We start from the raw sequence: 26584 nt of genomic DNA, 5'->3' as shown, positions 1-26584 counted from the left end.
AATATATCTCTGCAATTCAGTCTGGTTCTGTTACATGTGGTAACTAGGTCTGGTGGTTCTGTTGTTCAAGGTCAGTGATGTGCGGGTGGAAAAGAGGTCAGTAGATCACCTGGTTTAATGGGCAGAGTGTCTGTAAGAGAGCCTTGAAATGAAGACAGTCCTTCCAGAGAGACTCTTCCTCCCTGCTAGCGTGTCTCTTCACTGTCCCCATACAGTACAACATGCTCGCCAGCGGGAGCATTACATTCGCACACATAAATTAGCAACTATCAGCATATGCAAATGAGGCCGACTGGTAGAATCTGTGGCGGCGGGGCGCTTGTGCGCTCGAGACAAGCGGTGACTGTAGCTCGATGCTTTCGATGTTTGTCTCATCATTCCACTCAGGCTTGTTTACCCAAGCGTAACGAGATGATGTTTGACACCGTGTGACGACGAGAGAGAATTTCACTTTGAAAGTGGGGCCTCTAATGTTTTGCTCGCTCTCCGACTTTGATCTGTTAAATGAAATGCCTCATCCTGAGTAGCACATTAAAGCAGTTCACCTCGTCAGATTAGGATGACGTGCAAATTGCATATCAATTAAAGCAAATGCTTGAGGCTCAGCGCTGTGATGACATGGCCATCAGTCACTTTAAAGAGTATTAATACGTGAGGGGTGGGGAGGCTTTGGATATGATGATATGAAGAAGCGTTGTCGAAGAGGGGTGAAGGTGAGAGATATGAGCGCTTGCACACGGAGTGTAACAGAGATTAGATAGGAGACATCAGGTGGTAAATTGAATTAATCAAATAAATGAATCATAACATCAACCACATACTTCATAACAGGTGTGAGCAATTGTGCTCATGAGGACACCAGATCTTTCTTGTCTGCATCATGTTCTTTTCTCGTTTTCAATCTCTTCTTGGTTTCATAGTACTGTCCTGTAGAATGTAAGCAAAAAAGCTTAAACTCAAGTAGAATATGAAAGGTAAAATGAAATGGAAGTGGAACTGTTCTAACAGGCAAATAATACAAAATGTCTTAAGACATTCACATTTTATTTTAGATTGTCATTTAAAAAATCATTGAAAGAAAAGAGCCCTTTGTATTGAGTGATTGCCCTACATTTCAGTGCACTGTAATATACATTGTTATGTAAGATGTTGTAAAGTAACATATTCGAATTTGCCCTCCTCAGTGAGTGTCCATAATGATATTGCATAACTCTTAACCTAAATCTTACACAAAAGTGCAAAATATTTACAGTAATATTTTTTATTCAACCACAATGATAAATACAGGTTCACATTAAGTTTTAAATAACAATGTTTGAGTGAAAATGTGGATTTTTTTTAAATGTAATAACTAACATTTTACAGGAGGAGTACATTAGTTAACATGAACGGTCCCACTGTATATTAGTTGGCCTTAATTACATTGCACTTACATCATAAAATAAGTACATTGTACTTAATGTGTTCATATCATATTGCAAAACTTGCTGCTATTGAGGTTGCATACAGGTAAGGTTAGGGACAGGTTTGGTGGTATGGGTAGGTTTAAAAGTGGGTTAAGGTGTAAGGGATGGGTCAACAGTGTAACTAAATGTAATTGCAGAAATTAATTACAGGTGTAATTGCATGCAGGTATTTTTTAATTCAATGCAAAAACATGTATGTGCACAATAAGTGCGTTGGATCAAATTATTAATTTAAATGTAACATAGTAGTTAAGTGTACATAGTAGTTAAGTCCACCTAATATGAAGTATGACCACATAAACTAACAATGAAAAAAAGCATGTAATGATCTTAGTTAATGTTAATTTGAATATTTACTAATGCATTATTGAAATCAAAAGTTGTTTCTGGTAATATTATGTTTAATAGATTTAAGCTAAGATATTTGTAGCAATAGCCAACAATACATTGTATGGGTCAAAATTATCATTATGAGTCAAAATTATTATTATTCTTTTATGCCAAAAATCTTTAGGATATTAAGTAAAGATCATGTTCTATGAAGATATTTTGTAAATTTCCTACCGTAAATATATCAAAACTTACTTTTTATTAGTATGCATTGCTAAGAACATTTGGACAATTTTAAAGGTCATTTTCTCAATGTTTTGATTATTTTGCACCCCCATATTTCAGATTTTTAAATTGTTGTATCTCTGCCAAATATTGTTCTCAAGTCTCAACTCTCAATTTCAAAAAAACTGACCCTTATGACTGGCTTTGCGGTCCAGTTTTACATATAAACTAACAATGAACAACTGTATTTTCTTTTTCTTTTTTTATTTATTGACATTAGCACAGTTGAACAAATACTCTAACAAATATCAATGGACCCAACTAAAGGTCCTTAATGTAAAGTGTTGCCAAAGTAATTTTGATAATAATAATAATAATAATAATAATAGATTTGATTATTTTTATAAACATTCACTGTAAACATACTAAATTAAATATTTGCACTTTAAATAATTTGTTACACCAGGACTCTTAAAATGAGCTTGAAAAAAATTGAAAAAAAAGGTGCTGTGAAATGGTCACATTTGAAAGTGAAATGAAAAATAAATGGTGAGCAGCTGCAGGAAGTAAGACGGACATAAATTTTAACCAAAAATATTTGTTAATTAAACATTTACAGTTCAGAGGTTCACTTTGAATTCATGGGGGAGCAAAACCATGCAGCTTTCTTTGGCAGCGGTTAGCTGTGGCAAACTAATTTCACTACAGTATCGTTCACATGCAGACAGCCAGTCCTCGATTGGTTTCCCCCCCTTCAGCTTGTCTCTTTACTATCCTCTCTTGCATCTCCCTCTCTCTTCGGCTCCATTCCTCTTCCAGCCTACTGTACATGTGTAGCGAGAAGTGCCATCCCCCGTTCTCCATCAGCATGTCTTCTGCACGGTCTAGTAAACCTGAGACCTGCTGTCTGTCCTGAGGTATCTTGTTGTTAAGAACATGGTACCTGTATCTGCACTTCTCCATTAGCCACTGGAGATCTCTCCCAGCGGTCTGGATATGGTCCTGTATGCTGCAGTCGCGCAGACGGTCCCCGAGGGTGAACACAACCATGGTGTGGCGCCACACGCCCTCTGTGAGGATCTCCATGCGCTTCTGTAGGGCTGCTTTCTCAGAGTGGCTAAAGTACAGTAAGGGAATGACCAGGAGGATAACATGGGGTCCGGGTTCACACAGTGACAGAGCATTTAATAGCTCCAGTTTCTCCTGTTTAGGGACCAGGTTCTCATCCGTACCCCATCCACAGGCATCCACGAGCATCAGCTGTCGATCCTCTGATTCTCCATGTGCTACTGCACTGTTTGTTCCACCCCATGTATTAAACACATCCTTACCCAGGATTGTGTTGCCCACTGAACTCTTTCCTGTCCGCTTCTGCCCAACAATTAACAGCCGCAGAGGAGGGGCAACTTGGTCGTTGCCTGTTGGAAAAGGGGTGTTGGTGGATAAATTAGGTTTTGAGTAAACGAAGACCATTTTCATCAATGTTGAGCAATGTTGAATAGCATGAAATACTTTTAATACAAAAAAAATGTCACAATGGTAAAAAAAAGTATTTCAGTGCATTTTAATGCAATTTTAAAAACAGATTATTTTTAAATGATATATATTCAGTTTATACTGTTTTCAACCACATAACCACAAAATATTTCACTCAAATGTAGTATTTCTGCCATCAGAGTTTTGCATAGCCAGTCTCTACCTAATGTGAAAAATAAAATAATACTGTATAAATAAAATATAAATGTAAAAATGTACAGAAGCAAGTCTTACCAATATTTTTAGCATTTGTGTTGTCCATTAATACCAGTTTTTTTCAGTACAGTTGTAATTCAGTCCGAGCCTATCTGACAGGTTATCAGTGGCGTGCAGAATGTGCAGGTTAGTCTCTGATCTGGTCATTTACATGAGAAGGGAGTGACCAGAAGTCTCCTCCTACTTCTGGTTTCACAATTACAGATAAGCTTTTAGTTCCTCTCAGCTTTGGCAGTGGTGTTTACTGTTTGAGCTATTTATAGATATATATGTGTGGAAGTTATAAACCAAAGAAGGTATTGACATTTATTATTTTATTGTCATACAAAGCAGGAAAGGCTGAGTGATGTGTTTTCATTGGAATGTTGTTTTTTTAAGAATGTGACTGGAAGTGGTTGTTTTGGTTGTAAAGTCACATGACTGATATCAAACCCACGAGTACAAAATGTGCCAAAACGTGACTGAAATGACTTCACTCTATGCAGTCAAACAAAATAAACACTGGGCCTTATTCATGATGATACACCAACACAGCGGATAGCATCGTTTTTGGGTAAACTGTCACATTCAATTGAGTGGGACAGTTTATGTAAAAATAGATTTGTAAAGGATTTACACAGGAATTCATTGTGCTTATGTTTCATTAACAAGGTCCAGTGTGTAATCTCACAGCGAGAATATTTTTCCTTCACTACAAGGACATTCAATAACATTAATAATAAATGCAATATATTCCATTACATCTGGGTAAATATTAAATGTTGTGCAAAACCTTACTGGTTGCTGTTGTCCTTTGCCCGGTAATAGACCAGATTGTTAATTTACTTGCTCTGTGTGGCTTTTTTTTTAATAATTATTAATTGAATTACTTACCTTAACAGCAGCAAACAAAGCTTTTTAAAATTGAAATTTTATTTGATCATTTTATTTTATTTTATTTTTTATATCTACGGTTGAAGTCAAAAGTTTACATACACCTTACAGAATCTGCAAAATGTTAATATTTTTTTTACCAAAATAAGAGGGATCTATCACTAAACAAACAAACAAACAAACAAACAAAAACAGCTGTGAGAACACAGTATGTAATCAAGTGTATGTAAACTTTTGAACGGGGTCATTTTTATAAATTAAACTATTATTTTCGCTTGTGGACTATATGTAAACATATTTTATGTGAAATATCTTTTCAAGTCAATACTAAATTAAAAAATAACATGCATTTTGTATAATCCCTCTTATTTTGGTAAAATAATTAACATTCTGCAAGGTGTATGTAAACTTTTGACTTCAACTGTATCTATCTATCTGTCTATCTATCTATGTATCGATATTTTGAATCCCTTATTTTGCAGTTCATTTAAATAGTCCAGCACACTGTGATGTGTCAAATGATTGTTTTAAAAGTACAATATTCCATGTAGTGTCTACATTTAAATGATTACCTAAAACTGTATTGACAACAATTGAAAATACATAAAATAACAATAATAATAAAGTTGGTATAAGATAATCAGTAAGTAGCCAAGTATATAATGAAAGATTTACAAGAAACGTGCTGAAGAAGAATAAAAAATTATTGAAATATCCATTTTAATCGCAGTCACACTGTAACGATGTCTTAGCTTTCTGAAAACACTTTTAACTCTGTTTGTCCGGATATGATTGTGCTTTATTGCTGAAGTCATTGGTGTTAAGGAAGTTAAGTTTCGGACTTCCAGCTTGGAACCACAATATTTGTTTGCAATAACAACAGTAATTACCAAGAACTGTAAATGTTGTGTTTTACTGCAGTCTTGTTTTTAGGACTAAAATTAAGACATACTTCCGTTCTGTGAGGTGTCTAAATCGTAGTTGGTAAATGATTGCCAGTCATGCTGCAATGTTTTAAGAACTCGTGGCATTGTTGTGATGCTAAAATTGCATTTTAGTGTTGTTTTGTTCCTCTACTCACTTCCCTGTTTCCTTATAGTCACTTGCCTCTCAGTACTGCGGTAACTTACTTAAACACACCCCAGAGGAGGATCTGCACACCATGTGAAAGACAAAGAGTGAAATGATCTGTAAACAGAGGCCTGGCGGAGGAGCTATGGCATCTGAGTTTGAATGACTCACATCTTTAGGAGGGAAAAATCTTTTTTTGGTTTGAGCTGAGGAGAGAACAGATGAAAAGAGGATATGAGAGGAATAAGGAAGGAATATCTGTGGGCTGTAGCTCTGAGCCAAGACACATGGCAGTTACTTCCCAGCATGCACTGCTCTCACATCGCAATCTCTTTACAGTTTTTTTTTATTTTGTTTTTGTTTTTTTTTTTACTGTATGATGAACTTTAAAGTAGTGCTGCTTTTTGCAGTGGTGAAGTGTTGCTCTACCCTCCAGCTGTGTGGGTGTGCGTGTGTGAAAGCGAGACATTTAACCTTTATGTATAATTCGAAAGTCAGTGTCTTCAACTCGCAGGGAGGAATTCAGTTTCACAATTCACTAGTGGGGTTTATGTGGACATATGGTCTGCATTGTTTTTTCACAAAGGAATTATGCAGATTGGATAAAGGTACAAACATTCCCTGAAATTTGGTACTGAATGCAATTCTCGCAAAAACAGATTTTGTGTGCTTTGAATAATGCATTTGAGCTTTAGTAAAACACTGTGGTGCAACTTTTTAGTAAATTCAACCCCAGACTGTTTTGTTTTCTTATATTTTATAATTATTTATATACTATTATAGTATCTATTCATATTTTGAACTGGCTTTTATTTTTATTTTTAAGTTTTAGTTTTTGTTTAAATTTCAATTGTAGTACTGTTGTGCTTTTGTCAAGTTGTTTTTAAATAATTTAAAAAAAAATTAGTTTTTCAGTTTTAGTACTTGAATTCATTAATTTTCATTTAAATTCACACTACCAGTCAAAAGTTTTTGAACAGTAAGATTTTTAATGTGTTTTTATGTGATATAAAGTACAGCAAAAACAGAAAATATTTGTACTATTTAAAGTAACTGTTTTCTATTTGAATATATTTTAAAATGTTAAGTATTCCTTTGATTTTAAAGCTAAATTTTCAGCATCATTACTCCAGTTTTCAGTGTCACGTGTTCCTTCAGAAATCATTTTAATATGCTGATTTGCTGTTCAAGAAACATTTTGTTTATTATTATTAACAGTTATTTACAACAGTGGATTTTTGATGATTAAAAAGATCCAAAGATCAGCATTTATCTGAAAAAAAAAAAAAAAAAAAAAAAAAGCTTTTGTAACATTATACTGTACAATTCAAAAGCCCGGAGTCCATTTTATTATTTTATTTTATTTTATTTTATTTTATTTTATTTTATTTTAAATGATAGAAATCAATACTTTTATTTAGCAAGGATGCTTTAAATTGAAGATAATTGAAGATAAAGACATTTATAATGTTACAAAATGTTACAAAATATTTCTATTTCACATAAATGCCGTACTTTCTATTTATCAAAGAACCCTGAAAAAATTCTGTTCAGCTGTTTTCAACATAAGAAGAAGAAGAAGAAGAAATGTTTTTTTGAGCAGCAAATCAAAATACTAGAATGATATCTGAAAAATCGTGTCACTGGAGTAATGATGCTACAAATTCAGCTTTGAAATCATTGGTGAGCAGAAGACACTTTAAAAAACATTAAAAATCATACTGTTCAAAAACCTTTGACTGGTAGTGTACATTTATTAGGGATGTCCCGATACAGCGTTTTAACTTCCGATACGATACCGATATTGCAGCCTTCAGTACTAACCGATACCGATACAAATCCGATACAATAATCAGCACAAATCATGAATACTTTTACCTATTTCGTTGTGTGGAATGTATGAACGGCTAGATCAAACTGAGAACAAAAGTCAGCAACAGTAAGTATTGAAAAAAACGACCAATTTATTAACTATTGGTTGCATAAATGTGAACCTTTTACATAAGAATATATAAAAAAGAATTAAAGAATAAATATTAAGACCCTGTAAAATATCTTAATTGAATAAACAAAAATATATTTTTTAAAGTGCAAAATACTAATTAAAGGTCACTTCTGTTATTTATTTTTTACCGTCAGCAAATGGTAGGAACAGCTGAGAGCAGGAACATAAGAAAAAAAAAATAGTGCAAACAAAATAAATATAACTATATAAAATAAATATAAATATAGCTGTGTGTGAACCTCTGAACTCGCGTGCATGTAAAACTGCTCTCTGCAAAGTAAAGTCAGCATCTATCCAGTGCGCAGTCAGACTCAATAAAGATAGCGGACAGTGGTCTGAGCTCCAGATGTCAGTGGTGAAGCTAACAGCACTTGCTTTATCCAGATGCATAGCAATACACTCTTTAACTTCTTTATGCATCTGGGGTATGGTTTTGTCGACAATGTAGTGGCGGCTGGGCATAACGTAGCGAGGCTCGAGGTGTTCAATTAAGCGTTTAAACCCGATATTACTCAGCACCGACAGTGGCTGGTCATCGAGCACAATAAACTGGCATATCTTTTCTGTTAAGGTTAATGCCTTTTTGCTATCTCTTGGGAATTTGTCACGCTTTGCGAGGGTTTCAGGCAGCGCTGGTTGCTTGAAGTTGCCAGAGGATTGTTTCTTTAACTCGGTGGTTTTGCGAAAGTCCTCATGCAGAGTTTTGTGATGCTGCTTCAAATGCGCGATGAGGTTGGACATATTAAACTTTCCCGGTTCTGTTCCACCACGGGAAACTTGTGCATGACAAGTGTTGCACTGAGCCACACTGTCTTTTTCGGACTTTAATGAAAAATACTGCCACACGGCCGACATCGCTCTTTTTCTTTGCTACTTCGCTAGCAAGCTGTGTTGTGATCACGTGGGCTTTGCACGCTGGCTCTGTAACGGAGTTTAGAGCAGAACGGACTGCCTATATCGGAGATTTTTAACGCAGTCCGATATAATCCGATAGAGTTTTTTTGGGCTGATATCGGACCTATTTCCGATATCAATGTCGGATCGGGACATCCCTAACATTTATATGTCATCTTCGTTTCAGCTTTATTTCAATTAACTATCTGTAGTAGCTGTTTTGGTTGTTCCTCTCCTGAGTGTATTGTGTGCATCCGGACTTGACTTGACAGTTTTCTATTTCTCAGTATGTACAGAAAATATATTATTTATCTGGTATATGTAGGTGCAGAGTGTCTTGAGTTTTACATCTTTGTGTTGTTCCTACAGGGGACCTAAATATGAAGCAGAACATAATCCTCTACAAAATAATATGGCTCCAGTCACACGCTCCTTGTGTTCCTCACCTCCCTCAGAAACACACTTTATACTCGCGTATAAACACACACATTGTCCTGTTTTGTGTCATGCCTCTGTGTTTCAGCGCAGTTTCCTGGATATTTCCCCAGACTGTTAACATCTGGTATTAACATCCGTCTCGGATGATCAGATCATGAGTGGTCAGCTCTGAATGCAGGTATAAACAGTGTCCAAAAAGTTCACTTTTATATTGTAAAGCAAACTAATGGTTTATGATACATCCAGTAAAAGACCACCTACCACCATATAAATGACAAAATGGCACATTTTACACTGTGTTTTTAAAGGTATAGTACACCAAAAAATTAAAATTGCAAAATCTTTTGCTCAACCTCTTGTTGTTCCAAAATTTTATGATTTTATTTTTTTCTGTGGAACATAAAAGATATAAGATATTTTGAAAAATGTTAGTAATTAATCAGTCGAGGGTAGCCATTGACTTCCATAGTATTTCTTCTATGCTATGGAAGTCAATTGCTACCACCAACTGTGTGGTTAACATTTGAGGGTGAGAAAATGAGATCATTTTTATTTTTGGGTAAAGGTGTAAACAGGGCCTTCATGAAGCTTCCTTTCCCTGGGGATACACCCTCCTGTGGGCATCATCACTTACTTGTATTTGAAGTATACATTTGTCATAAATCATCAAAGCAGGTGCATTACTATGACAAGGTCACAGATAACGGCTGCATCTACAGAGCCCCACTGGTGTGGTTAGAAACATTGTTTCTCAAAGATTTAAAGTGTAAGCCATTTGTCACAGTGAATGCGGCTAAATGTCAAGGTAGTAAGCGCTTGACAGCTTGTCTGGGTTTTGTATGGGTATGCTGCCTCATTTATTATGTCTAATATTGCACAGACCTTCTCTGCCAGTGCCAGTGGGCTTTTGCTGATTGCTGCGTTATTTGGTCTAATGCATCCGTGTACTTTATTCCCCAGACATAAGGTCTGTTTCAAAACTTAGTGAGCTCTCTTCGTATAGACAGCAGTGCTACACCAGTGTTATTTTAGTATTATTTATATACAATTGTAGTAATTATTAATATTTTGAATTAGCTTTTGTTGGTACATTTTTAGTGTTCATTCAAATTTTTGTTTAATTTTTCATCATTTTATGTGCTTTTGTCATTTTATTAGTTTATTTCTATTTAACTTTATTTTTGTTTTAGTTTTTTCTAATTTTAGTACTGCAACTTAAAGGATTAGTTCACTTCCAGAAGAAAAATTAACAGATAATGTACTCACCCCCTTGTCGTCCAAGATGTTCATGTCTTTCCTTCTTCAGTTGTAAAGAAATTATGTTTTTTGAGGAAAACATTTAGGATTTCTCTCCATATAGTGACTTCTATGGTGCCCCCAAATTTGAACTTCCAAAATGCAGTTTAAATGCAGCTTCAAAGGGCTCTAAACAATCCCAGTCAAGGAAATGGGTCTTATCTAGCAAAACGATCGGTTATTTATTTTTTTAAAATTACAATTTATATACTTTTTAACCTCAAAACGCTTGTCTCGTTTAGCTTTTTTTCCGGTCATGACAGTTAGGGTACGTCTATAAACTCCCATCTCATTTTGTCCTCCAACTTCATCGCTGCAGTACCAGAGTGATCCAACACCCTTTACAAAAAAACAACAAAAAAAAAAGGTAAAACAGCGATGTAGGACGATTTGAAGTTGGAGGAGAAAATGAGACGGGAGAAAATTAGACATACCCTAACTGTCATGACCAGAAAAAAAAGACAGACAAGAAAAGCGATTGAGGTAAAAGAGCATTTGAGGGTTCAAAGCCCTTTGAAGCTGCATTTAAACTGCATTTTGGAAGTTCAAATTTGGGGGCACCGTAGAAGTCCATTACATGAAGAGAAATCCTGAAATGTTTTCCTCAAAAAACACAATTTCTTTCTGACTGAAAAAAGAAAGACATGAACATCTTGGATGACAAGGGGGTAAGTACATTATTTGTAAATTTTTAAGTTAGTGTAAACGTTTTAAGTTATATTCTGTTTATTTCAGCTTTATTTCAATTGAAAACTTTTTAGAATTGAATGAAAGTTTGTCAGTCTTTGATATTTTTCCACAGTAGTTCATATGTGAATTTTCTTCTCAAAGGATATATATAGTGCTGTCTTATAATTTCACTAAATCTAAGATTCTTAATTATCTTACAAGGCAGCATAATTATGTTTTAGAACAGCGTTCGAGTCAAGAGTATGCATATGATTGTATGATGTGATGTTATGGTTGTTTTTCTATTTATGGAAAGCGTAAAACTATAAAAATTTGGTCTTCGTTGAAATTTTAAAGGGTTTTATTTCTAAATAACACTTTAGATTATGATGCTTATAAATGTTTCATGGGCAATTCACTACATCTTGAAATGGACCAATAGTCTTATTGCACAACTAACACTTCTAAAGGTGCGTCATTTCCTTAATTTTTCAAGTGCTTACCAGTTTTGTCTTATACTACTACAGTGAAGTCAAAACATGTTTACTATTTGAACTCTAAACTTTTATTGATCCTTATAAACCAGTATTTGAACAGTACAGACGTCACGTGAGATGCAATTGCTTGTACGTACAGTATGTCTCAGCAAATGATGCATTTTAAAAGCTTGGCTGACTGTATCACTCTCCTTACTGTCCATCTCAGCTGGAGCCATTACTTCACTGAGGCTCACATGGGCCTTCATGTGTACCGGCCACATAAAACTTGCATTAGTACTGCATAATGCATGATTTCACGAAACGCTGCCCATTCTCTCATGATCCAAAGTCATTGCTATTGTGCGATATTGCTTGCGGTGTTCAGGAAAGCGAGCAAGTGAAGCGTTCAGTACAAAGTGGAAGAATCCACCCAGAACTTCAGTTATTTTGGTATTGATCCGAATGTAATGCTTTAAAGATTTTCTCCCTTGGTATTTGATGTGCGTTTACCAAGGTTAATCATGCAGAAAGAAACACTCATATATGGTAAAAAAAGAACAGGAAACGGTAATGGTCCATTGTGGTTTATTATTAATAGGAGTTATGGTTCAGAGCACAACAATAAGGAAGGCCTGATGATCACTTTGCGAGAATTTCAAACAGTCATCATTTTCTACCAAAAGTAAACTTTCTAAAAATTTCTAGCTTTTAAATTATCTTAAAAATATATATATATATATATATATGTATATATATGAAACCGCAAACTCATAATCCGCTGAAGGTGACTCATTTTGATCCGTATACTCAAAAACAATCCCAAAGCAAACAAACAAAAATCTCTCTGTTCCCCTCTCTGAACTCTCAATACAGTGGGTTCTCAATACTCACCTTTGTTGCTCAGAGGGAAAGGCTATTTTAAGTTAGCCTACCCCTTTCTGGAAGGAAGCAATAAAATTGTAATGCTAATGAGTAAGGTGCAGAATTAATATCTGAATCATTCAGAGTTTCCTGATTTAGAATAATGAAAGTGGGAAGCTTTGAATTTGCTTCTGGTTCTGTTCATTTATAGCCACAGGTCCACAGAGAGAAGGACGCCCGCTATTCCCACTGCGCCCCGTGATTCATTACCTGTGGCAGATATTAGCACGTAGTGACTCATTTATGTCTTAAATTGACTATTATCTGAGTGTCTAAAAGTCAATTCTCCTGCTGGGGCATATTAACGGTTTGCTGATCTGGTATATTTGAAATTACGGCTGAATTATGGCTGTTATGGGCCTTGGTGCTAATTTGTTCTTGATTAGGCAGTGTGACCGGGTCTGTTTGATGCATTACTGTTTAACTGTATCCTTTATTAATGATTTTTTCACATTATTCTAGCAACAAAGTGGAATAAACCAACCAAAGATGAAAATTCTGTTATTATTTGCTTATCCTTCTTTTGAAACCTGAATGAATTAATTTCCTCTGAGGAATACAAAAGAAGAAATTTGATAAATTGTCCAGGCTGCTCTTTTACATGAAATGAACATTAATGGTGACTGAAGGTGTCAAACTACATTTAAAGGGAACCCCAGGTTCTCTTTCAGTTGGTCACGAAAATTGTGAACCCAATTCGTCGGTTCGTTTCAATATGACGTCACTGTTCCCTCCTATAGGGAATGAGGGTTACATATGTCACAGAGGCGTTCCCTTGCAGTCGGTCACATTCGACGTCATTTCGGAACGAATCGACAAATTGGGATCCATCGCCACCTGTAAGCTCTTTCAATAGCTGTAGGCATCGCATCAGCCTGTTATAATCCGAGTTTTATTGCGGTAAAAATAGCAACAGGTTGCGCCAGTAGCTCAACGAGTGCAACCAATTCATGTCATTGAAATAATGGTGCCCTCCATAGTCCATTTTTTTAAATAACGTAAATCTGGGTTTTTTACTGCATATTTCAGTAAAACATAATTTACATTATATTAAGCCATACTAAGTCTGTTTCTCACAAAAAGCCATTATATGGCTATAGAAGACTTGGAATATCTTGCACAAGTGCTACTATGATGACTTTATGTTGCTTTTTTGTCCTTTGAGGAGCTTGACAGCTCTTGGTCACCATCCACTTTTGCTCTTTTACATGAAATGGACATTAATGGTGACTGAAGTTGTCAAACTATATTTAAAGGGAACCTCAGATTCCCTCTCATTCGGTCACATTTGACGTCACGTCGAAATGAACTGAAAAATTGTAATCCCTATTCGTCCGTTCACTCCGACGTGATGTCACTCTTACCTCCTATGGGGAAACGAGGGTTACATATGTCACAGAGGTGTTCCCTTGCAGTCGGTCACATTCGACGTCACGACGGAACGAATCGACAAATTGGTATCCTAATTCATTGGTTCGTTCTGACGTGACGTCTCCATTACCTCCTTTCGGGAGCGAGGGGTTGTATGGCTTACTGTAATGTAAATGATGTCTTTTATTAAAATATGTAGTAGAAAACTCATGAAAGATTTACGTTATTTAAAAAATCCACATAGTTTTATACATATTTTGGACTACGGGGGCGCCATTATTTCAACAATGTAATATGGTTGTACTTGGTGAGCTACTGGCACTAACTGTTGCTATTTTTACCTCAACATAACCTGGAATACACGACTCAGAAGATAAAATACTGATACGAAGCCACATTGTGTGGCTTTTGGTTGTCATTTTTAGTCGAAGGGCAACAAGAGAAGCGATGTTAGTCTTCACTGCTTTCCTAGTGATGAGAAGAGAATAGAATGGGAAAATGCCTGTGGATGAATAAAAATTCTTATAGACCTTTGTCTTTGTTCTCTCCACTTTAGCCCTGACGCCATATAGCTTCAGAAGACTTGGAATATATTGCACAAGTAATACTATGATGACTTTATGTTGCCTTTTTGTCCTTTGAGCAGCTTTACAGCTCTTGGTCACTATCCACTTTAATTGTAGAAAAAAGCAGCTCTGACATTTTTCTAAATATCTTCTTTGGTGTTCCTCAGAAGAAAGTCAGTCATAATGGTTTGGGACAATGTGAGAGTAAATGATGACAGAATTTTTATTTCTGGGTGAACTATCTTTTTAAATTAGCTCCAATTAATCTTCAGTGTTTTACTTTTCCATTATGTGCATACAAAGCACCGTGGATTAGTCACAACTTCAAGATGCATTTGGATCTCTATATCTGAGTCTCTTCTGCTGGGAAATATAAACTTGTGCTTCCAACTTTGTCTGAGTGCTGTTGGGAATCTGTAGGCGGATGGTGTGTATCTGGCTCCTACACACAAGCCTATGTGTGTTTATGTATATCTCAGTTGCTTTGTATTGTTTACACTGTGTGTCTTTGATTAAAGTTGCAGTTTTAAACTAAACAGGCTTTCAATGCTGACTGAAACACATATTACACATTTCAAAAAAATGCCCTGTCAGTTTCTAAGTCTGGCTCTATTACATCCTGTCTGGATATTGTATCGGGCTTCCAAAAAGGAGGCTCTGTCATCCGTCTGAGCCCGTTTCTGGACACGAGTTTGGTCTATGATGAATCTGTCTATTACAAAACTGCTAGAGAGTTTCCCTTCCTATGCGCCCTGCCCTCTGCAACCCCCTGTCATCATGACAAAGCTGTTTACCTGGCCTCCCCAAACCCTGCTGCGTCCACTCGCTGGCCATTCGTCAGCTTTAATCTCATCCAAAGTCCAGCTGTGTTGAGCGGTGAATTCCGCTGGACGGATCCAGGGAATGAGGCTGGGGATGGGCGTCTGGCATCTGCCACAATCAATATTCGGCTACAGTCCATTTTGCTGACTGTGTGAAAACTCAGCGGTCATTCTGCATGTAGATGGTCATCCACAATACCTGAAATGGATCAGAGTGGACTTGATGGCCTCTAATGGCTCTGTGAAACATTGTGAATAGTAAAAAAAAAATACATAATGCAATAACAGATTCACAAGGACACTGTAATATTGCTTAAAAGCTTAATAATACTTGGAAGATCTGAACAATAGGCTGAACAATATTTTTTTTGCCTAAAAGAGATGGTTCACCCAAAAGTAAAAATTCTGATAAATTTGAATGCATTTTTAAGAATGTTTTAACTGTTTTAGTTCATACAGTGAAAGTTAATAGGGTCCAAAACTACACTGGACCCAACTGACTTCAGTTATATAGGCAAAAATAGAAGAAAGTCATATAGGTTTGAAACAGCATGAGGGTGAATAGAATGCTGGCAAAATTTTCATTTTTGACTGCGTGTCTTTAAAGAATTACATTTCTGTAGATAAAAATTGTCTTGAGGTTTTAAACAGGGAGCCAAACCTGGTCTCCGAGCGGCTGTTTTTTCGGAGTATTTCTTGCTGTGTAAAATGTTGACATTCTTATCTTCTGGAAGATTCTGGTCTGCAGCTCTCTGAGGGAATGTCTGAAACATTTTCATTTCTGTGCGCTGATATAAATTCCCTACAGCACCATCACTGCATGCAGTGAACTGGTCGATTGATTCATCTAATTGAAACATAATAGCTCAGTCGTCAGGTGGCTTCTGTGCAAATGTTGGCCATCTCGCTTTGTGTGCGTCCATCGATGCGTTAGGTTTGAGGTATTTGTTCTTTCGGCTGTCCACCGTGCCAATCGAGAGTTCATGTCTTTTGAAGCTGCAGGGGTCAGGCGTGCTGACCTCACTGTGTGTATCTTTGCACAGATCACCGCCTCAGGGGAGGAACTGTGGACATAGGCAGTCAGAGAGAGTGAGACTGCGCTTTAAAAGACTAGCCCACAGCATCTCATGAACACTGCATCACTACTGACCTTTCTAAGAGCACTTCCAGTGGAAAATTACAGCTTCTGGGACCAGAGACTAATGAACTTATGACCTTATCCAGCGTAATCGGTTTATGGCCAGTTATAATCTTAGAAATATTCTATTATTTATTTACATTCACATTTAAAAATAGTGGTTGATATTGCATTCATTTCATCTGTCATGTATCATGGCGACTAAAGTGTGTGTTGATAGAAATTTGTGGTATAGAAATATAATTGTGCAGCTCTGGTGTGCTGAACACTATTGACCAATTATAGCAATAAAGAAAAATCCATGAATATGAAAATGAAGCATGCTTGATATCTAAAAAAGTATGTAACAACAGTTGGGGGCGACCGATACATGTTTTTTTATTACAGATCAAGTAAACCTATAACCAATATTTTGAACCGATAATAATGAAAAATAATTTCAAAATACACTTTTTTTTTATTTTATTATTATTTTTTTTTTTAAGTATTTATGTCACAACAGAAGGGGGCAACTGATACATGTTTTTTTTTTTTTTTATTACAGATCAAGTAGGCCGCTATTTTGAACCGATATATATTTCTGGTGTAAAAATTAAAAATAATGTAAAAGAAAAAAAAAAAAAAAAAAAAAAAAATATATATATATATATATATATATATATATACATTTTTTTTTATTACAATAAAAAAATATTTTTTTAATTACAATTTTTTTTTATTACAAATATATATATATATATATATATATATATATATATATATATATATATATATATTATTACAGATGAAGCTATTTTGAACCGATATATATTTCTGGTGTAAAAATTAAAAATAATTTTTGTACAAATATTCATGTAACAACAGTAGGGGCCGACCAATATGTGTTTTTTTTTTTTTTTATTACAGATCAAGTAGACCGATATTTTTAACCGATATATATTTCTGGTGTAAAAATAAACAATAATGTCAAAAAAAAAAAAAATATATATATATATATATATATATATGCGGCCGATACATGTTTTTTTATTACAGATCAAGTAGACCGATAACCCTTATATATATATATATATATATATGTCTAGTGTCAAAATTAAAATGTATGTCAAAATTATGAATAACAAGGTTTAAAATAAAAGTTTAATTATTTAAATTAGTTTTAAATTATTTTATCTGCAAATCGGTTTTGAAAATGACATACTTTTCTCAGATATTTTTTGTTTTGTTTTTGTTTTATTGTAATTTAAATCTTTCCATTGTAGGCCTTTAGTTGGTCATCCAGATATTCCACTGATACAGTTATATACAAGTACTGTTAAAGTATTATGATTGTATTCTGTTCCAAGTATTACCTTCTACATTGTTGTTGTTACAATTTTACATTGTGTGTTTAATTTAGTAAATGGTTTCCAAGTATCATCTTTCACAGTCACATCAAATAAGAGTCAAGAAGAATATATACTGCATACTGCATTTCTACTAGAAAAATGGTAGTGCTTCACATTCATGGCTCAGTGCCTGTGTGCTCAACACGTTTCAGCAGGTTTGTTTGTTCCACTCTCTGCTGTTATACAGATTACACGCTGTACAGCACAAAACCACATACGGACACGTGCGCATTCCTGGAAACATGCAGCTCCTATTGTTCGCTATTAAACTTCATGTTCAAGTATCACTACTATTAGGCTTGGTCAAATACTTGATCTGGCTAAGTATAGTAAAATCCCCAGTTACATAACTGAATTATTAATGAACGTGAGTTTTATGAGTCACAGCGTTCAAGGGCAGTAAAGCCTCCATCATGACCACAGCCACAACAGTGTCTTTTAATACAAGGTTGGGAGTACACAATGAACTAAGCTCTGAGTACATCTACACCTAATTACCTGGGTGTTACGGCTGATTTAGCTAAGTGGATCATTTACGGTTGAGCGTCATCATTGCATTTATTTTTTTTTTTTATCGGTCTGCTTTCATAAAAATCACAGATCTCACACTAATGAAGAATCGCTTAGGGTGGAATGATTATTGAGTCGATGTTCAAGCAGCACCGCAAAACCCACATCAGTGAGAGTTCATCCAGGTGGAACTGCTGTTGGTTTTGGGTGTTATGCTGTAATGATCGTTTGTGTACTCGCTCGTTCTGTGGGAGGATCACAGGCCGCTCGACGTGACTGCCTCAAATCTTTCAATTATTCAGCCGTAGACATTAATCAGTTCACAACGATTTAATCGAATTACACTGCTGGGTTTGATCTCCTCTCATTTCCTCTCAGGCTGCTTTCTGTAGCCTGGTGCAAAGCTTTTCCAGAAGGTTCCATGTGCCGCCGCCGCCGCCACCCCCCATCCCCCCGTTTTCCGGGTCGTAGAAAGTGTCAGACCCCCCTTCGTGAGGCTGCGGCACCCGCGCTGAGTACGAAGGGTGAATTAATTGGATTTTACAAAATGTGATGCTTTGATATTTACCGTACGAATCCCATTGCTTGTCTTGCAACCACAAGAAATTGCTTTTTGGAACAGTAATAATGATCATAAAACTGTGTCGGACTGAAATAGATGCAGTTCTCTCTCTTCTTCTGCAGCAGAACTCATTTATTAGGAGCCTAATGGAGGAGTCAGAGACGTGCAAGAGCTTAGCAAGTGCTGGAGCTTGATGATTTGTTAAACATGGAAGTTCGAAAAGGGCTCCCATGTGTCACATATTGTGTTTTATTAGTACAAGTACAGAAACGGAATGGTTTGCATGGACGCAGTGATCGGAGAGCAATCGCTCACAGTAGTTTTAGTGTAATGACTGAATAATGAATGCATTTTTCTCCAGCTATGGGCATTTTTGGCCCTTTACTTTTGGAAGTTAAACTCTGTAAAACACTTTTCAGACTTAACATCAGTTTGCCAACTAACAAAATGCATGTAGCATTTATTTATATATTTATTTATATCTAAGTAACAATGTCGACAGTTAAAATGCATGTATCGTAAAAATTATATTAAAAAATAATAATAAAATGGCCGAATTCACATTATATTTTTTATTTTATTTTATTGTATTTTATTTTAGTCTTCCTAAGGCTAATTTTATTGCAAGCCTTAAAAAAATACTATCTATCTATCTATCTATCTATCTATCTATAATGTGACCTGAGTGACCTTCAGAAATTGTAAAATTCATGTAAAAAAATAAGCTCTCTTCCTGGCTTTCCGCTTGACTTGGATTTCAAATCACTTTTTATGATGTTTTTCCTCCGTGCTTTCTCTCAATTGTCATTTGTTCATCTTACATGCAGTCTGTAATTATACCAGGTTTTCATTTCAACTTTTTACTCAAATTATGCAAAATGATTTGCAAAAATACTCTACATTAGAAATATGTAGAGAGTGAAATTGTTGCACTAGAAAAAATTCACTGTCAGACTGCTGTCAGACCTTTTTGTTTTGTTTTTCCCAATTTATAATTGTACTATTTTTAGCACTACAGTTTAGCCATAAACTGTAGTTATATAGATTTATGTGTGTGTTTGTGTGTGTGTGTGTCATGTGGAGATCAATGCGACTCCTTCTGTGCGGGAAGAAATCTGAAATCTCCTGGCATGTAGTTCTGTAGTTTTATCAGCCATTTTATTAGGTTGTTCTGAGAACCTGATAACACACACAATGCAATCACATTGACATATCTGAGCCGTGTAATCGCATTTATTGTGTATAACTGGCATCAATATGATTTGTTGCCGTACATGCGGCATGTAGGCAGTGCTTTAATGTGATTGAGTAGCGACAGGGAGCAGCCTGAGGATCACAGCGAGTGACAGGTCACCGTGTGTGTTGTGTATTTCACTGACGTGATTACAGTCTTCAGACTAACCTTGAGCTTGCTGGCCTTTGCGTGTTCATACGTGGGCTGAAAATGAAAAATTATCCGGTTTTACTGCAGCAGAGCACTATGTCCGTGCTTTGATCCATCTGTCACTTATGACCCTGACTGTCAGTCAGCTCTCTCTCATCCCCGTCCCGCACCCGCCCACTGGGTACAGCTGGATCCCGTCGACACTTGCCATCTGCCTCTTCATGAGACGTGCAGGACTTACTGGTGATGCGACTCTTAATGAATATATATTTAGAAGTGAGTGTTTTACTGCTATCAGAAAGTAATGTTTTTGGTCTGCTTTGATTTAATTAGATCATTCATTAGCTAATGAATAGCACATCATTATTGTGGTGGGAACACCGTTGTTTTTAATACTCTACCACTCTCTCAAATGCTTGATTTTGGTTTAGGTCAGACACGTGAAATATTTGTGTATAATAACACAAATTGTTTTAGAAAAATATTTAGTAATATAATTATATTTTATGAATGATTATAATAATCACAAATATTATTATTATTATTATTATTATTATTGTTATTATTACTACTACTACTACTACAGCTTATCAGTCATTACACACAGAATTATTATTATTATAATAAAATATTTAAAAAATGAAAACTTTTTTTAATACTAAAATTGATTGTTGATTGTCTTGGAACATTTACTTTGGTATAATGACAGTTCATTTTATTTAATAGTAATAGTTATAATAATAATCATCATCATCATTATTATTATTATTATTACAATTTATCAGTCATTATGCAACAACATTAATAAATTACACAGAATTATTATGAAATATTTGTAAAAATATCAAACATGTAATCATTGTATAATTAATAATGATAATAATAATAATAATAATATGTGTAGTTAATAGAAAATTATATTTTGGTATAATGACAGTTTATTTAATAATAATAATAATAATAATAATAATATAATTATAGTAGTAATTATTATTACAGTTTATCATTAATTCAACATTAATAAATTACACGATCGTTAATTATAAAATATTTAAAAAATGTAAATACTGAATTTTAATTATTTAAATCATAAAAATTTTTAAAAATAATTTAATCATTGTATACTAATAATAATAATAGTTATTATTATTATTACAGTTTATCAGTCATTATACAACATTAATAATTGCACATAATTATTATACAATATTTTTTTAAAAATTAAAACATTTAATCAATATATAATAATAATAATAATAATAATAATAATAATAATAACTGTAGTCCATAGAAAATGATATTTTGGTATAATGACAGTTAATACATTTAATAATAATAATAATAATAATACTATTACTACTACTACTACTATTACTACAGTATCAGTCATTATACAACATTTATACAGCATTTATGAATAACACAATTATTATAAAAAAAACACAATATTTATTCATTGTATAATAATAAGGTATATTTGTATTATCATAATAACAACAACAACAACACTAATAATAATTAATAATAATAATAATATTACAGTTGATCAGTCATTAATTACACAGTATCATTAATTATTAAAAAATATATTTAAAAAATTAAAATATTTAATTTTAATTATTTAAGTCATATTATAAAATATAAAAAATCATTGTATAATAATAATAATAATAATAGTAATTATTCAGTAATTATACAGTTTATCAGTCATTATACAACAACATTTATATTAATAAATATTATTTAGAGATTTGCAAAGATGTAACAGTGCCGTCTTTAAATATTAACTTTGGTAGTGTTGGGGATTTTTTGGGAAAGCTTAAGCTAAAAACATTTTTGCAATTCTGTTTGGTGACACTGGAGGCACAGGAAATGCGCATTAAAAGTATTCACGCTCACTGAGTGCAACACGAAATTTCGCTTTGAAAAACAACTTCAGCTTGAAAAACCATTACGTTGTGTCATTAAATCATTTCACTCTGTGTGAAGGTCTCCATAGGGATCCATTGTTTCATTTTAACTCCTTGTTGTGGTGAAAATTTGCATTATGTGAGGGCATTACAATGCTTAAGCCTTCAGTTCAGCTGCCAGGATGGAGGAAGACATAACTCACGACATGTTCTGTGTGGGACTCCATCACAGCTATAAATATTCAATGTGGGTGCTTGCATTGTGCCAGTGCAGCTGTATAACTATTCCTCTTCTGATTGTTAGCCACACATACTGTACTTACTACTAACCATTATCCTGTCACAACCTCTTACTCTGATTGGCTGGCAAGAGCAAACGGGCTCTGACTGTCGCAGCCGTCCTTGTGATCTGATTAGTCATATCAGCCCAGGTCCTGATAAAGACCTGATGGTCAACAGAGGAGATGTGGCATCTTGTCCAGATGGAGCCGTGGCTGTTTTTGTGTTTGTCGGTATGAAATCTTGGCTGGGGCAGCGGCTGACTCAAAGCAGATGGGTGGCGGCAGACTCCTGTGTGAGGCAGCAGCATTGTTGATAGATACTGAGCTCCAGTGGCAAGATCCATCCATTATTGAACTGCTCTGTCAGCTTATGTACAGGAGCAAGATGCCTAAACACACACACACATAAACACTGGATCACACACTGGGGCTTTTAAAGGAACAGCTTACCGTAAAATGAAAATCCAGTCACCTTCATGTTGTTCCAAACCTGTATGACTGTCAGTTTTCTGTGAAATACAAAAGGAGGAATTTTAAAGAATTGCACCAGTCTTTAAACTTTCAAAAAAAATGTGCAAAATCCAGTTAAATATACCATAACAGTTGTTCATATGACTATAACTGAAGGCACACAGTAGGCTACCGTTGTGTGAGACATTTTACATCTAAGAAGTAGTTATGACGTTATTATTGAAAATATTTGTCAAATTTGTATCTGGTATGGGAATATTTAGGAAGTCCAGTTTGTGAATCATTCTTCTGAGTCAGACCTGTTCAGTGAATCAGTTGATCTGGTTCATAAAATCACTCTGAATAATTTGTTCACAAATTGGTCCAGTTCATGAACAAATCATTCTTTTGAGTTAGATTTCTTTTTTCTCACAAAAAAATTACATTTGGTTCATGGAATTGGTGTGAATGATTTTTCAGGAATTGGTCCAATTTGTTAACGAATCAAATTTTTTAGTTAGCTCTATGTTTATGATTATTTTGCAGCTTTTTTGAAGGAACCATTTAAATGAATCTTTTAAATGAATCAGCTGATCTGGTTTATGAAATCTCTCTGAATGGTTTGTTTACAAATTGGTTCATGAACAAATCATTCTTGTGAGTTTTATTTTTTATTTTTCTCCTTCAGTGAATCAATTGACCTGGTTCATGGAATTGCTCTGAATGATTTGTTTAAAAATTAGTCTAATTCATGAACAAATCATTTTTTGAGTTAGATTCTATTTTTTTCCCTCAATAAAAAATTAAATTTGCTACATGGAATTGGTGTGAATGATCAGGTATTGGTCCAATTTTTTGAGTTGGATCTATGTTTATGGTGATTTTGCATCCTTTTGAAGGAACCTTTTAAATGAATCTTTTCAGTGAATCGGCTGATCTGGTTCACAATTTGTAGAAGAATCATTCAGACCAATTCTGTGGACCAGATCAGTTGATTAATTGAAAATGAGATTGATTGATTGATGAGATTGAAAAGAATGATTTGTTTACAATATATCCTTATAAATATTCTGTGTAGTTTTTTTCTTCAAGATCTTTTCAATGAATCAACTGAGTTGGTTTATAGAATCCTTCTAAATAATTTGTTCATGAATTAGACTGATTCCCAGTTCTCAAATGCAGCTCTCAATGGTTCGCAAGTTAATGCTTCACACTATTGTTTAACTTGTATGGATAACTGTAACGATACATTTATGGTGCTTTTGTGTCCTTTTCGAAAGAGTGGAACACCAGTGATGGGACAATTTTACATCTTTTGGCCAACACTTTGTTTTGGTCTCAACAGACAATTATGTTGCCTTCAATCTGTGTGCATATGAATTTTCCCTTTTTGAATCCAGTTCTAACAGATGCTTCTCTTCATGTCTCTCTCCAGCGGAGCCTCTCCCTCTGATGGACCTGTGTCGACGTGCAGCGCGGCTGGCTCTGGGACGAGAACGTCTACAGGAGATTGAGACATTGCCTTTGCCCCAGTCTCTGAAGAATTACCTCCAGTACCAGTGAGAGCGCAGGCCCTCACGTAGAGACGCACACACGGACACAGAGAGGAAGCCTGAGGTGCTACTATAGCGCCACCATCAGGCCGCAGTGGGAAAATGTTTACATTGTGGCTCACTGGTGGAATCTTAAGTTAGGTTTTTTTCATTTGTTTGTTTTTCAGTTTTTATTTCCCTCTTTATGAGTTGTTTAAATTATTGATGGCTTTGGAAGAAGCTTGAGGGACAGTGTGACGCAGGGCTAGAGCGGCGGCAGCTCAACAGACCTGCAGCGCCTCCAGGTGTACGTCTCACCCTGGAGAATACGACGGGAAGCGGCGTTTCAGAAAGCACATTAACCTTGGAATGCCTTTGAAAGCCCACAGTTATAATCGTTCCTCTTTTCCTGGGTGTAAATCCTGCAGAGCACAGTCATCGGACACAGGAGACCGACCTGCGGCCGCCTTCCGAGGCGCCACACGGGAGCCTCAGTGGAAGAAACAACCCCTGAAAGGTGCCGAGCAGGTGCCAGTACCTTTCCAGAGGACCACCAGGGGACAGTTGCATGACTGACAGCAATCATTTTCCTTTCTTTTTTTTTTTTTCCCTGGGACCGATTTGTATTCCCAAGGACACGCGCGTGTGCGTACACACTGATACGACCAACAACCATATACGGATTTCATTTCTTTTTGTTATCTGTGGGCTTGAGTCACTTTTCTATCTGATTTTATTGTCAGTGTGAGATTTCAGTTGATTTTATCAAGATGTTTGGTCTTTGATCTTTTAATTTTATTTATCAGGTTCTAGTTCCTTTTTAATGAACTGAGGATGTGCGAGCGAGCACATGGATATTGAACACTATCGTACACTCGTCACATATGGCTTTCTATTTTAAACTGGGATGCTGCTTTTATTATTATTATTAATATTATTATGATTATTATTATTCTGTCTGAACGCTCAGATGGAAGTCTGGTTTTTCCGAGGCACACGGTGGAATGTAAAGATCTTGCTAGCGTTAGCATATTTGAAATGTGAATAAAAGCCAAGTGAATGAGAAGGATGTCGTTGACAGTTTTTTTTTTTTGTTTTTTTTTCTGAGACAGAATATGCCCGGATGTGTTTCAGCACTTTCATTGAATAAAAATAAGTGCGTTCCTAAGCACAGAAGGGCCTATTTACATAACACCACTTCTTTTCCTCGCCTAACGTTCCACTGAGAGTTCCCTCGTTTCTCGCTTTCTCCAGTCTGACTCCCACTCTATCACAGTCTGAGGCTGAAAAGTATTATCTAACCTAAATCTGTGAAGAATTGGATCACTCTTCTCACGCTCTGCTCAGGTTCGTGGGAGGTTTTTTAACAGTCACTATCCGCAGGTGCTTTCGGTAATCCAGACCTCCCTTGTGTTCCTAATCACAGTCACCTAAAAAAAAAAAAAAAAAAAATTACCATTGTCAGTTGAATAAAATTAAATGATATGCTGATTAATCACATTCATCACAATTACTGCACATAATTGTTGTAAAAGGCCCTGAAAAAACGTAATTAAAAATGCTGTAGGACAAGTAAATGATATGATAGACAAAAAGTGATTGTAAACTGTAATTAGTATTCAGTCAAGCCAAATAGTAAGAATTCACATGAATTCATATGAATTCAAATACATACAAATTGAGGTCAAAAGTTTACATACACCTGTACAGTGCCATTGTGCTCTGGGTGTCCTGAGTTCGATTCCCGGTTTGTGGACTTTTCCCAATCCTGCCCCCTGCTCTCTCCCACTTTGCTTCCTGTCACTGCTCTACTGTCCTGTCATATATATGAAAAAGTTTACATACACCTTGCAGAATCTGCAAAATGTCAATTATTTTACCAAAATAAGAGGAATCATACAAAATGCATGTAATTTTTTTTAGTACTGAATAAGATATTTCACATAAAAGACATTTACATATAGTCCACAAGAGAAAATAATAGTTGAATTTATAAAAATGACCATGTTCAAAAGTTTACATACACTTGATTCTTAATACTGTGTTGTTACATGAATGATCCACTGATGTTTTTTTTTTTGTTTTTGTTTTTTGTTTAGTGATAGTTGTTCATAAGTCCCTTGTTTGTGCCCAATGTCCTTCAGGTCCCCTGTTTTTGTGTATTTGAGCCCTTTCCAACATTGACTGTATGATTTTGAGATCCATTTTTGTACACTTATGCTTCAAAAGGAAACGCAATGCATTAAGAGCCG

The 26584-nt window shown here is 35.2% G+C and overlaps 2 protein-coding genes across 5 annotated transcripts in view; one reads left to right on the top strand and one right to left on the bottom strand.

Moving 5' to 3' along the window:
- The window catches only part of spsb4a (splA/ryanodine receptor domain and SOCS box containing 4a), an 81251-nt gene extending 55853 nt beyond the window's left edge, over nucleotides 1-25398 (top strand). For all 4 annotated transcript variants that reach the window (XM_051131844.1, XM_051131818.1, XM_051131834.1 and 1 more), the window contains exon 3: nucleotides 24236-25398. In XM_051131844.1, the coding sequence (XP_050987801.1) occupies nucleotides 24236-24363 (128 nt within the window). In that variant the 3' untranslated portion in view covers nucleotides 24364-25398. The remainder of the gene's footprint in view (nucleotides 1-24235) is intronic.
- On the bottom strand, nucleotides 1037-3916 carry zgc:136870 (uncharacterized protein LOC664693 homolog). Its single transcript, XM_051131856.1, is given in 3 exon segments — nucleotides 1037-2768; nucleotides 2771-3439; nucleotides 3792-3916. Coding segments are annotated over 3 exon segments (765 nt in total). The 5' UTR covers nucleotides 3820-3916; the 3' UTR covers nucleotides 1037-2700.
- Nucleotides 25399-26584: the final 1186 nt, after the last annotated feature.

The sequence above is a fragment of the Labeo rohita genome, chromosome 2, assembly GCF_022985175.1.
Source record: "Labeo rohita strain BAU-BD-2019 chromosome 2, IGBB_LRoh.1.0, whole genome shotgun sequence".
NCBI classification, from domain to species: Eukaryota; Metazoa; Chordata; class Actinopteri; order Cypriniformes; family Cyprinidae; genus Labeo; species Labeo rohita.
The sequence above is the reverse complement of the archived record's forward strand: the minus strand, read 5'-3'. Positions and strand labels throughout refer to the sequence as shown.